Source organism: Lepidochelys olivacea, assembly GCF_965140295.1.
Source record: "Lepidochelys olivacea isolate rLepOli2 genome assembly, chromosome: 8".
Lineage (NCBI taxonomy): Eukaryota > Metazoa > Chordata > Testudines > Cheloniidae > Lepidochelys > Lepidochelys olivacea.
The window spans coordinates 1,031,110-1,044,502 of NC_140418.1; the positions used below are offsets into that span (position 1 = coordinate 1,031,110).

Sequence of the window (13,393 nt, forward strand, 5' to 3'; positions counted from 1 at the left end):
GCAATATTGCTTCCTAGGCAGTCATTTCCCATTTTGCATTTATGCAATTGATTATTCCTTCCTAAGAGTAGTACTTTACATTTGTCCTTACTGAATTTCATTCTATTTATTTCAGACTTCTGAAAGGGGTACAGTACTCTGGAAAGATTGAGAGCCACTGGTCTAAGATACTGGCAAGAGAGAGGCCCATCACGTACCTTGTCCAAAGTCAGCATATAGAAGTTGGTAATGTCGTGCTCCTGTGCGTAGCGGATTCGTGCCCGACACTCCTCCTCATCAATCAGCTCTCCCACGTATTCATTAACAAACTCACCCTGCCCAAGAAAAAGGAACAGGCAGCTGCTCAGGTCTTGCTACTGACGGAAGCAGAACTCTTTGGGGGAGGAAGGCACTTCTGGGCTAACAAAGCTTGCTATCCATTTCCTCTCTGGATACTTTCGTTTCATTAACGACTAGACCCCAGGTACTTTGCAGCACATTTCACCTAGATTACGCAGCAGCTTCATAAATTTCAAAAAACGTATTCAGTAAACTAAATAGGACCGTTAATAATATAGTCACACGTTACCCCCTGTTCTATTTGAAAATAAAACATTTAGGGACAGCATAAAGTAAAGTGAATTTGGGTTTAGTGCGTTACCGAATTCTGTACTGACACCTGCTCCATAACTGAACTACAGGAGTTGTTGGCAGAACTGATACACAGCCTGGGTCCTGGAACACAACCCTGCAACAAGCTTTGCAACATCGCAGAGCACAAGGCATCTGGTTTGAACACTGCTGACATTTATCCCACACAGTAAAACCTGTTCAAGAGGCCACCAAACACAGTGAGTACAATGCCGCACCACTTTTACCAAAAGACACCCCCATTTCAGCATCTGAGTTTCACTGGTTCCTTGTGTGGTGGTTACAGACAGGTTACATGGAAGGTTTTCAGGGATAACCACCTACACTGCATCACTAACAATCAGCAGTTAAGGCAGCCCACCGAGGCCAGGTCAGGGACCGAGTTTGGCCTTCCTCTCTCTGGAGATGCCAACCCCGCCTTTGCTAACCTGTTCTGCAGTCTAACAGCCCTTACACATACAATGTGTCTGTCTTCTATTCAACTTAATTGTTCTCTGCTTTCCTTTGTTGTTTAACACAAACCCTCTTTCCTATGGAGAAAACCCCTCTGACCACCAGCAGATCTAGACTTCTGGATTTTAGAACGATAGTGGTTTGGCTAGTAGGGGGATTCCCCACATCCAGATATGCTAGCTTCAGCCATCACTACAGCTCTCCCAAAGACACTGCCCTCGGTCTGAGGGCTTCCCCAACAGACGCTAATTATGACCTGGGTTTTTAAGTAAGATCCCCATGTGAAGAATGCCTGGAGGTTCCAGAATGGAAGCTCAGTGCTCCTTGTCTGAGAAATCTCAACCCAGTCTAAGAACTGCTACCTTAGTGCCCATCACTTTAGTGTCTGAGGGCCATATAAGCAGATGGACTGAACCGTCTTCTAGACTACCATGGGGATTATTGGATCCCAAGGCACTTCCCCAGGGAAGCTAGAACATCCCTGCCGCCTGGATGAAAGCAGGTCAGGAAACTAAAGTCATCCATTTCTCTTCTCTAGGGGCTCCTTTGGTCAGATAACACGTAAGTTATGGAACCACAGGAAGATGTCTATTAAGACGGGCTCAGTGTTAGCACAGAGTAAAATGAAGACACATAATGGGTACCTTCTTAATGTCCCTTTTGGCTTGCAAGCCCCAGCCTCGTGCCAACGTGCGGAAGATTTCCACCTCTGGGTACTGCCTCTTGGAGAAGCACTGGTTCTGACAGCGCCCCCCCGCGGGACAGACCAGGGGGTGGCACTCATACAGCAGCATGCGATTGATGCACTCTGAGTCCAGGCCACAGGGGTTTTCATCTGTGTGTTTGCAGTTGCATCGGGGTATCTCAGACAGGTCTGCTGTGAAGATCTGCACCTTGCCCACTGGTCTGTTTACCTTGGAATGCACACACACAAGGTTAGCTAGCTAGGAAACAACAGCATGACAAGGAACAATCAACGCTGCATTTCATCACACCCACTGAGCAAACCAGTTACAGCGAAGACTGAAGGCCACACAGGTCCAAGCATATACTTGTAGGCATCCCTCTAACTCCATTCACCCCAACCTCTGACTGCACTCAGGAGGTGCTGCTTTACCACTCTCGCCGCCACTGCCAGTCTGCGGCACGCCCCACGCAACTTCCGTGTGAAACAGCACGTTCTGCACTCTCTAGTGACAGGCCTTAACGCAACTTCGCATTCTGGCCTCTTGGTTTTAAAGCAGTTACCTCCAACAGTTCTTTGCCATCCACCACCCGGACTGCACATCTGTGACAGGTGCAGGGACTCTGCTGAGCACTGGAAAACAAGCAGTTAACTCCCCACCCAACTATCTTGCATGCGTAAAGGCAAAAGTAACCAGACAAGGCTGGGATCTGAAGGCCCATTCTCAAACTCAGAGTTAAGCCAGGAAGCTCTTTAAAAACGTCTCTGTGAGGAGGTAGAGGGCTGCATCACATGAAGAAGAGATTGGCTTGTTTTTAGCACAAGCGGGGCCTTTGATTTGGTTAAAGGCAAGGAACTCTGAAAGGCAGGCAATAAGGAGATGCTCTCTTGAGAAAAGCCCTTTGCGGTTCTTTGTACCAACTTGCAATCCCACTGAATCCACCCCTCCGCAATGAACACCAGTAGGTTACTCACCTATAACTAGAGCTGTCCTCCGAATCCCCAAGACCCACTTCTTGGTTCTCAAACAGTGGGTTGGGACACAACTGCACACAACTGTTTTTTCCTTCACCACTAGCTAAACCCACATGGGAGAGAGACATTTCCGTGACTGTATATGACTGGTCTGTAGCGATGTAAAGATGCCCAGAGATGTCTCAGTAAATCAGAGCACCTCTGTTACTGATGTCCAGCAGTGACACAACAGCTGCTATATGAATTCAGGTAGCAGAGAGGACAGATGAAGTGCTTCAGGACATTGCTGGAAGCGGAAAACCTTCCTGTCAATCCTCCCTGGGGGTCGCGAATCAGCCTTCAAAGGCATGCTCCACAGTGCAGGACACTGCAAGCAGCAAAGGCATTTCTGTGTGCCTGTAAATACCCTGCACCAACAGCTCAGAGCTTATGACCCAGGCCTCCCCTCTAGCGCCCACCAGCTGGTGATGACGTGATGTCCTCACCTTGATATGTTTGTAGGGAGGAGGCTTCTTATCATTCTTTCTGTCTTCCTGCAGCTGCCTCAGTTCTTTCTGTGCCTTCAGCTCTTCAAACCGCACAGCAGCTTCCTGCAGAGCTGAAAGAAAACAGACGCTGTGTTACAAGAAGCCCCTTGCGCTACTGTTGAAGTCAAATAGCCTGAATATTCTCCATGGCCACATTTGTGCTCAGTTGTTTGTATGCATGGTTCTGAATGGACAGGCCACGCTCCAGTGGCCTTCTACCTTGTCCAAAAGAAAGATGTTCCGCAGGTGGAATAACAGCGTCCCATAAGAGGTGTCACTGAAGAGAGCTACTAGTAACCAAGTTGGAAGCATTAGCAGCCCCACTGAGGGAGCTGGGGAGCGAAGGCGTTATTAACTCTGCCCCCTGAGATGCTAGCCTTCCATCACTGCTTGTATCACAGGGTCCCCTCCAGCACAACACACCGCTGCGCTGAACACCCACAAGCAGCAATCGGGAAGAGGTAGTTTGGAAAAGGCCAGACTAAAGGGGCACACAGTAGTTGCAGTCATGTAAGGTGGGTGCCTGTGGCTGGAGGACTACAGTATGTATTGTTAGTGGCTTCCCTTGTCCTTGAGCAGTTGTGTTAGGTGTATGGTGTATTTAGCAATTCTAAACTGTTTTGCAACAACGTTTTATGTATGTTCATTACTCTCACGTTACAAATGGTGGCCCTGAGGCACAGTGGCAGTGGTTCAGCCAAGTTCACAGAGTTTGTGGCAGAACTGGAATAAACTGGCATTCAGGAGCTGGGTGTCTCTTGTTCCCCTGGCATAAGCTCAGACCTCTGAATCTTCTGGGTGGGTTCACTTATGGGTATGAGGCATAAACCAGAGGTGCTCTGCAAGCCTTGCTTCAACCTTGACTATGGGAGGACCATCGTTTTTCCACACCCTTCATGGGACCATAGAGGAACTGGCCCAAAACAATCTCAGAGCAGACAGCTAGTGCCTCCCTAGAGCACGAGGAAAGTGTTACCTTTCTTATAAATGCCATCCACTCCCTTGCCCATCTTGTCCTTGCTGCTCACATCGCCTTCCATGTAGGGAAACACCCGAGCCTGGTGCGTCCAGAGGTAATCGTTGGACCCAAAAAACAGCACAGGAAACTCGCCAATGTCATGTTTCATCTTTTGGATGTTTACAGGAATAGTTCTAGGATGGCAAATCTCAGCTGGCCACCACCTGTCACAGGGGATAGGGACAGGAAAAGCAGGTCAAAGCTTTGACATCACTGCCCCTAAAAGCTGGCAACAGCGATTTTCCATTCTGTAGGGGCACTGAGAAGGAGAAAAGGAACTTTCCTGGGGCTTCCAGTACTTCACACAAAACAGCAGTAATGGGCAGAAGCTTGGCTTGGGGAAGAGAAAAGCAGCAGCTGGAAGAGGGAAAGAACAGGGAGGAATGGTGCACTCTACTATCAGGTGCCTATGTGGAATTAAAAACAGACCCAGCTGCATAACCCTGAGTAGAAACCAGCACTCTCCAGAGCCCCCCGCATAGTCCGCGCTGCATGAGGAAGGGCTTTAACATGGACAGGAACCACATTTATTTTTACCCACCTGTAGCGCCCAACTTTTACCCAGACCACCTCCTTGTAATGTGGTTTCTTGCCAGCTTTGCAGTCGTTACAGTACCAGCTTCCCTCAGGCATCTCGATGTTCAGACACTCGCGGTGAAAAGCAGCTGGGCATGACTCACAGCACAAAAGGCTGCCCCCTGCATCCAGGAGTGATACAGCAGTGAGAGCCACATCACAGAAACACTGCACCCTAGGCTCCCAGACAGATTCAAACTGCCGGGAAGAGGAACAAGGCTCTTGCACAAAGCTTGTTCCATCTGCCCAGGCACCCGATCTCTCCATCTCTGCCAAGTAGCAGCACAGGGCCATGCAGAGGGCCAGGGCCATGCAGAGGGCCAGGCCAATGCCTACGCACCACTGAAGTCCCTCAAAACAGGGTTACAGTAGCCTACAGGCTTTGCACTCTGTACCCTTCACCTCACTCAGGCCTGACAGCAATGGCCACATGCAGCTGAGGCTGTGTCTCATCTCCTGGGGTACCTGCAGGAAGGCGTTTGCAGGAAGACTAGGTGCAACCACATCTGAAAACAGACTTAGGCTCTTCTGCGAAGCTGTTCCAGTGGCAAAGTCCTTCCATCAAGAATATTATCTCATTTCCTGCCCTGAGCAGCTTCTCCCAGCCTGGATACAGAGACCTGGGAGCACAGCTGCCCAGTGTGTGGAACGGCGGTCTCTAACACAAACCAACCCTAATTCAATGAGGCTTGATGAGAGCAAGACAGACACCTTGACCTGACATTGGACGAGAATGGGGGCCCCAAGCTGATCTGTCCTCAGTAGTATTTTCCTGCTAAGTAGCTGGTTCTGCATTAGGTCTCTACCTTGGGCACCCCCCACGCAGGCTCCACCCTGTATCTCCCACCGGGCAACTGGGTGTCACCCTAGTACAGGCCCTGCCCCGTACTCCCCGTGGGACAAGTGCACGTCTTCCCAGCACAGGCCCCGCCCCATATCTCCCACGGGGCAAGTGACGTCACCCCATGGTGCAGGCTGACAGTTGGCTCCGCAGCCCAGGCCCCACCCCGTATCCCCCGCGGGGCGAGCGGTATCACCCCAGCCCAGGCCCCACCCCGTATCCCCCGCAGGGCGAGCGCACGGCACCCCAGCGAGGGCCCGGCCCTGTACACCCCGCGGGACAAACGCGCGACACCCCGGCCCCATATCCCCTGCGGGGCGAGTGCACGGCGCCCGGGCCCAGGCCCCGCCCTGTATCCCCTGCAGGGCAAGCGCGCGGCACCCCGGCCCGGCCTGGCCCAGTATCCCCCGCAGAGCGAGCGCGCGGCACCCCGGCCGGGCCCCGTATTCCCTGCGGGGCGAGCGCACCCTGGCCCAGGGCCCCGTATCCCCCGTGGGGCGAGCGCGCGGTGGCCTGGCCCAAGGCCCGGCATCCCCCGCGTGGCGAGCATGCGGCGGCCCGGCCCAGGACCCGGCATCCCCCGCGGGGCGAGCGCGCGGCAGCGTGGCCCGGCCCGGGGCCCCGTATCCCCCGCGGGGCAGGCGAGCGAGCGCACGGCGGCCCGGCCCGGCCCAGGGCCCCGTATCCCCCCGCGGGGCGGGCGCGCGGCGGCCCGGCCCAGGGCCCCGTATCCCCCCGCGGGGTGAGCGAGCGCGCGTGCAGCGGCCCAGCCCGGCATCCCCCGCGGGGTGAGCGAGCGAGCGGCGGCCTAGCCCGGCCCGGCATCCCCCGCGGGGTGAGTGAGCGCGCAGCGGCCCGGCCCGGCATCCCCCGCGGGGTGAGCGAGCGAGCGGAGGCCCAGCCCGGCATCCCCCGCAGGGTGAGCGAGCGAGCGAGCGAGCGCGCGGCGGCCCGGCCCGGCATCCCCCGCGGGGTGAGCGAGCGAGCGGCGGCCCGGCCCAGCCCGGCATCCCCCGCGGGGTGAGCGAGCGAGCGAGCGCGCGGCGGCCCAGCCCGGCATCCCCCGCGGGGTGAGCGAGCGAGCGCGCGGCGGCCCAGCCCAGCATCCCCCGCGGGGTGAGCGAGCGAGCGAGCGCGCGGCGGCCCAGCCCGGCATCCCCCGCGGGGTGAGCGAGCGAGCGAGCGCGCGGCGGCCCAGCCCGGCATCCCCCGCGGGGTGAGCGAGCGCGCAGTAGCCCAGCCCAGGGCCCCGTATCCCCCCGCGGGGCGGGCGGGCGAGCGCGTGGCCCGGCCCAGGCCCCCTATCCCCCCGCGGGGCGGGCGGGCGGCCCGGCCCGGCCCAGGGCCCCGTATCCCCCCGCGGGGCGGGCGGGCGAACGGCGGCCCGGCCCGGCCCGGGGCCCCGTATCCCCCCGCGGGGCGGGCGGGCGAACGGCGGCCCGGCCCGGCCCGGGGCCCCGTATCCCCCCGCGGGGCGGGCGAGCGCATGGCAGCCTGGCCCGGTCCAGGGCCCCATATCCCTCCGCGGGGCGGGCGAGCGAGCGCGCAGCGGCCCAGCCTGGCCCGGCACAGGGCCCCGTATCCCCCCGCGGGGCGGGCGAGCGAGCGCGCAGCGGCCCAGCCTGGCCCGGCACAGGGCCCCGTATCCCCCCGCGGGGCGAGCGAGCGTGTGGCGGCCCGGTCCGGGCCCCCGTATCCCCCCGCGGGGCGGGTGGGCGAGCGAGCGAGCACACGGCAGCCCAGCCCAGGGCCCCATATCCCCCCGCGGGGCGGGCGGGCGGGCGAGCGAGCACACACAGCAGCCCAGCCCAGGCTCTCATATCCCCCCGCGGGGCGGGCGGGCAAGCGAGCACGTGCGTGGCGGCCCAGCCCGGCCCAGGGCCCCGTATCCCCCCCCGCGGGGCAGGCGGGCAAGCGAGCGAGCGCATGCGCGGCGGCCCAGCCCAGCCCAGGGCCCCGTATCCCCCCCCCGGGGTGGGCGAGCACGCAGCGGCCCGGCCCAGCATCCCCCCGCAGGGCGGGCGAGCGAGCGCGCGGCAGCCCAACCCGGCATCCCCCCGCGGGGCGGGCGGGCGAGCGAGCGAGCGCGCGCGCAGCAGCCCAGCCCGGCCTGGCCCAGGGCCCTGTATCCCTCTGCGGGGCGGGCGAGCGCGCGGCGGCCCAGCCCAGGGCCCCGTATCCCCCCTCGGGGCGGGCGAGCGAGCGTGCAGCGGCCCAGCCCGGCATCCCCCCGCGAGGCGGGCAAGCGAGCGAGTGCGCGGCGGCCCAGCCCGGCCCAGCCCAGGGCCCCGTATCCCCCCGCGGGGCGGGCGGGCAAGCGAGCGCGTGCGCAGTGGCCCAGCCCGGCCCAGGGCCCCGTATCCCCCCGCGGGGCGAGCGAGCGCACGGCGGCCCGGCCCAGGGCCCCGTATCCCCCCGCGGGGCGGGCGAGCGAGCGAGCGCGCAGCGGCCCAACCCGGCCCAGGGCCCCATATCCTCCCGCGGGGCGAGCGCACCCTGGCCCAGGCCCCGGCCCCGGCCCGCAGTGCTCACCATGCACTAGGCAGAATACAGAGGGTCTCACCTTCCGAGCAGACAAAGCACCAGCTGACGTTGACGTGCTCATGGTTTCTGCAGCCCCGCCGGGGAGAGAAGTGAGCGGGGCAGATGATGCTGTTGGAGGCGAGGATCACTGTCCCAGCAGCCAGACAGAAATCATTGGCATGGTATGCCACCGGACACCGAACACAACGCATCAAGCGACCTGGTGGTGGTAGAGGTTGGACACAGGTAAACATTTGAGGGAAAGTGACCATTATAATTTGCTCCTAGAACTTAGTTTTGTCAATATTCCGGCTTACAACAAAGGGTGAAATGGGTCACTTGGCGAAGGGTCACCTTGCCTCTAATTACGCCAGCTTCTCAAAAACACGGTCCCTGTGTTTAAATTAACTGATAGAACAGCATGCCCCAATGGTGGGTGCTGCACCCCGGGCAGAGGGGCTGGAGAGCGAGCCCGTCCTGCACACAGCCTGCGGCAGAGGCTCCAGGCATTGCAACATGGCACGGGCCCACAGATGGCTCCCCCCAGCTGTCAGGTGGGCATCAGCTCACAGCTGTGAGCCCCCCCCGAATCATGCTGACAGCCCGAACCTGCACGGGGTCTTTTTCACAGCAGGGAGCCTACCAGCAGGGAAACCGACATTCTCGCCGAGATGGAGTTAGGGTATCGGTGTAGTGGCCACGTGCTGCAGCGGGAGCAGCTCTGTGGTGCAGACACTGACATCACGTCGACCTAACTCTGGAGGGTGGACCAAGCCTCAGCTTTGGCCCGGCCTGACCCGGGGAGCAGCTGAGACAAAGCTGAACGGGATCGCCGTCCTGGGCACCAGGTTGCCACATCCAGAGCAGGGAGATGGGCCCAGCCTAAGCATCCACACTGCACTGTAAAGCTGTGGGTACAATCGCTGGACCCGGGTCTCAGCCATGCTAGCGTGTCCATTTTGAACCACACAGACCTTCTGACTCAGGTCTGTGTCCACACTGCAAACTGACATCGAGTGCACCGGAGTCTCACCGGGACTTGAGCTCAGCCCCACGCCACAGCAGGGTCCTAGGACCCGGGTCCTGAGTCAGGCTGATTGATATGTGTGCGTGGACAGAGCAGGGTCTTCGACTCACACCTGAGTCAGAGCCCAGGCACTGCGTGGATATGGCCTAGCTAGAGAGCAGCAAGTTCACGGTCCAGCACCTTCCCCCGAGGACCAGATTTACACAGCCCACAGCAAATGTCACATGATGGAAGACTGAAGAACAGGCACTGGGCGGGAGACACCAAGCACCTCAAAGTGCTCCAGAATTACGCCTGCTTTGGATGCAAGAAAGGGGCTCCCGCCTTTTCTCCCTGACCAGCCCCAGCAACTGCAGGCACAGAAGGGTTTCTGTACCTTTAGACGCAGACAGGTTCGCGGGGTTAGCAGCATGACAAGTCATACAGATGTGCAGTGAGCATCGAAAGCCCTTGTTCTGCATGACCGTGGGTGGATACTTCTGCACACACTCTTCATGGTAGTACTTCCCGCACAAGGGGAGCAAGCACCGCCTCACGTCCTCCCCACTGCTCTTGCACACAAAGCAGGTGTGGACGCCTGGAGGAGAGAACACCGGTCACATGGCAAAAGGGAAGGAGCTCTCTCAAAGCAAAAGTTACCACCTCCGGCCAGACTGGCTGGCTCCTTATGAGCCCCCGGCCTGGACTGCACAGCTTCCCAGCCCCCTCCATGCTCTCTGGCCCTGGCCATTTGTCCCAAGAGCAAAGTGAGCTCAACTCATGCCTTCTGCCAATGGCACAGTTGAAAGCAGCCCCACACGAGCACCCAGCAAGCGGCCTGCCCTCCCACCCGGCCCCGTACCTGTCGAACACTCATTGCAGATAAACTTGCCCTTCGGCATTTCTGAGAGCCCGAGGCACTGCAGATGGAAAGCACCACAGCACTGCGCTTCACACAGCAACAACTCCCCCGGCTTCTCACAGATCTGTGTGGGGAGGGAACATGGCGTTACTGCTGGGACAAACCCCTGGCTGGATACACACAAGGAATGCAGCTGGCAGGCTGGCTGAGCCTGCCGCAAGGACACCCTATGGAAATCCCTTCACACCAGCACCACTACCTCCCCCTGAGTCCCTGCTGTGAAGCAATGGCTTAAATACGCCCCACGTCGTTCCCAGCCACCCAGCTCCCACCCCACTGCCGCAGGGATATGCACCCGGAGCCTGCTGCAGGAGGGACGGGCACTGCAGAGCAGTCATGCCGCATCTACACACAAGGGAAGTGGCCATTCAGTGCAAGGCACAGGAATAACTGGACAGCCAAGTCTCCTGACAAGAGGGGCCCATCACCAAGGATCCAGAGAACATTAGTTAACTCAATCAGATCTGCTTTGAGGTTGCTTTGTTAGCCAGGGTATTAAGTGTGCTGCACAGTTGCTCAACACCACTGTCAGTGTTATGAAGGTTCACCCAAAGACCGTAGCTCCCTACCTGACACACATTCTCCTTGAGGGCTGCTCCTCCTCCTCGCTCCCCCTGCATCTTTTTGGATGAAGGCACTCCATGGTCATTCTCAGACCCATCCTCATTGAGCTCCTTGGGGCTTGCAGCACTCCCATGGATAGGTATCTCTCCCTTTAGAAAAGAAATCCAGAATTTGGACTGTCAGTATTTCCTGGCCCACCCTCTGGGCTGTTAGTTTGGCTATCAAGCACATACAGGTTTTCAGCTGGGCTGCAAGCAGTGCCTTTAACTCTCATCCTGCCTGCCTCATGCCCTGGGGAAAATGCCCTCTGCACTGTTCCGCTCTGAGGTTTTATGAGGGAGGAAGCTTTGGTTTGCACTTTAACCCCAGGTATTCAATTTGGCTCGCTTGCTGCCCACGACCCCTCTTCCTGGGGCTCTCTCTTTGGATTAATTCTGCCCCAACCTGACCCAACAGAAACACTCAGTTTGGTGCCAGAACAGTCCTGTAGCCGCCGATATGGCCCAGAAAACTTCCCCAAGGCACTGCGTACACACTCCACTGGATGAGATGCAAATGAGCAGAGCATGGTCAAAGCAACCATTATTTCATTCTGCGTATCAGAGCGCCAGGAACACACTGACACTATTTTAACTGGGGGTGTTGGCTGAAGCGATGCTAGAGAACCAGATTGCTGGTAACCGATCCAGTGGAGCTGCGCCAGGGCAGCAAGTCATCCCAGCCATCTCCTTTAGGGTGCAGTTCTATTCTGCATCCACCTGCAAGCCTAGATTCTAAAGCCAGACGGGGCCCTTCCGATTGTTTAGCGTGATCTCCTGCAGAGCACAGGCCACAACTGCCGGTGGCATTAAAGCATCTTTCAGAAAAAATCCAGGATCTTGCTTTAAAGACTTCAAGTGACGAGAACCCAGCACATCCCTCGGTGAGCTGAGTCACCAGGTCCTTGCAAGGTCCGAGACGGGCAGCAGGAGCTGCAGAACTCTCCAATCAGGGCGGAGAGACAAGGTGGGGGAGGTAATATCGTTTATTGGCCCCATCTGCGAGTGGGAGAGAGACCAGCGTTTGAGCTTACACAGAGCTACTCTTCGGGTCTGGGAAGGAGAGCCTGTCTGCATCTCTGTGGGGAGCTGGCCCCCACACTGCAGCGGCAGACCCCAAGGAAAGGAGAGTTCCAATTATCCTATGGAAGCCAGGTCCCCTGGAGAGCTACTGGTCCACTGGGTACTGCCTGGGGTTGGGAACATCCCGGGGGTGCCATGGGGATGAAGCCGTGCATGGCAATACCCCAAGTGTTGCAGGGGTATGGGATCAAGATGGCAAACGTGCCTGAGATCACGGAGGGATCTGAGCAATTCGGCTCACTGAACTTCGCTGGAGCGCAGGTGTATTGTACGTGCCTATCCTGTGCCCATTCCCATCTAACCCAGAAGAGCTGTCACTCCAAGGTCAGCAAGCCCTAGGGGAGCCCTGTACCTGGTTCCGACAGGCAATAAGATGGCCTGGCACGTGCATCACATAAGGATTTCTGAGAACTCTGTTCTTTTCAGAAGCAGACAGACTCACACTCTTCCCACAGCATAGACAGTGAGGTGTCACAGAATCACTGCATACCCGCTGCTCACCAAGCCATACACTGAACACAGGCACTCAGATGGTGGTTCATCTGCACCCTCAGAAGGCACAGAGTGGTGGTCCAGTGTGCATTTGGAAAGCTCAAAGCAAGACGACGGTGCTGCTGACATGCCAGGACAGTCAGGATCATGAGTCCCGTCACAGCTGTCTGCTGTATTCTGCAAAGGATGAGGTATTCTTGCAGCAATCATTCGCAGCCAGACTGAAAAGCAATGCCACCCAAAGCGGTGACTTGCACTTCGCGTGCAAACAAACCTTGAGATGCTGGGGCCACACCTTTTGTCTGGGCAGAGAAAACAGTGGGGATGGATTACGCTGAGGTGTGCAAATGTCAGCATTCCCTGCTGTTAAGTACCATTGCTAAGGCTGCAGGTTTGTCATGGTGGTCACAATGTCACAGATACAGACGCTCCCCAGGTTACGCAAGACCCGACTTACGCAAATTCGCACGTGCGGAAAAAGTTCCATAAGCCAGAAATAAGGATTTTTGAGTTGCGGAAATTTTTGCATAACATACGGGTATACGTTTCTGACCTATGCAAAATTCGAGTTACGCAAGGCTTTCCGGAACCGAACGATTGCGTAAGCTGGGGGGTGTCTGTACCGTGATTTTTCTATTTGGCTAGGACTTTTCTTTGTGTCTGAGACTTTACTGAAGCAGGGTTTCCCAAATGCTGGGTTGCTGAGCTGGTGTGGAGCTGAGGGGGAGCCCTGGAGAGCTTATCCTGCAGCAGGGGCTCCTGTCCCATGAGGCTCAACCTGGCTCCCTGCTATGGCAACTGCAACCTGGTGCATGGGTTTGCAGCACTGCTCAAGTTTGGTCCGGCCACCCTCTATTATGACAGAGGCAGCTGAGCCAAATCTGAGTAAGTGGCACTGCAAACTAACAGACACTCAGGGTTGCGATGCCACTCACTCAAATTTGGCCCGGTGCCGCTCTGTTATCATGACCGAGGAGCGGCTGGGCCAAACCTGAGAGGCACTGCAACCCCTGCACCAGTCTGCAGTGGCTGGAAGGGGAAGCCAAGCAGACAGGTGCTG

At 57.7% G+C, this 13,393-nt stretch overlaps 1 protein-coding gene across 3 annotated transcripts in view; it reads right to left on the bottom strand.

The window, feature by feature from the left end:
• Positions 1-13,393, bottom strand: part of NSD1 (nuclear receptor binding SET domain protein 1) — a 105,035-nt gene that overhangs the window by 36,879 nt on the left and 54,763 nt on the right. For all 3 annotated transcript variants that reach the window (XM_084635857.1, XM_084635856.1, XM_084635855.1), the window contains exons 9-17: positions 10,726-10,869; positions 10,097-10,220; positions 9,632-9,832; positions 8,269-8,448; positions 4,830-4,986; positions 4,247-4,452; positions 3,229-3,341; positions 1,728-1,997; positions 198-314 (exon numbers count right to left, since the gene is read on the bottom strand). In XM_084635857.1, coding sequence (XP_084491983.1) covers positions 198-314; positions 1,728-1,997; positions 3,229-3,341; positions 4,247-4,452; positions 4,830-4,986; positions 8,269-8,448; positions 9,632-9,832; positions 10,097-10,220; positions 10,726-10,869 — 1,512 coding nt within the window. The remainder of the gene's footprint in view (positions 1-197; positions 315-1,727; positions 1,998-3,228; positions 3,342-4,246; positions 4,453-4,829; positions 4,987-8,268; positions 8,449-9,631; positions 9,833-10,096; positions 10,221-10,725; positions 10,870-13,393) is intronic.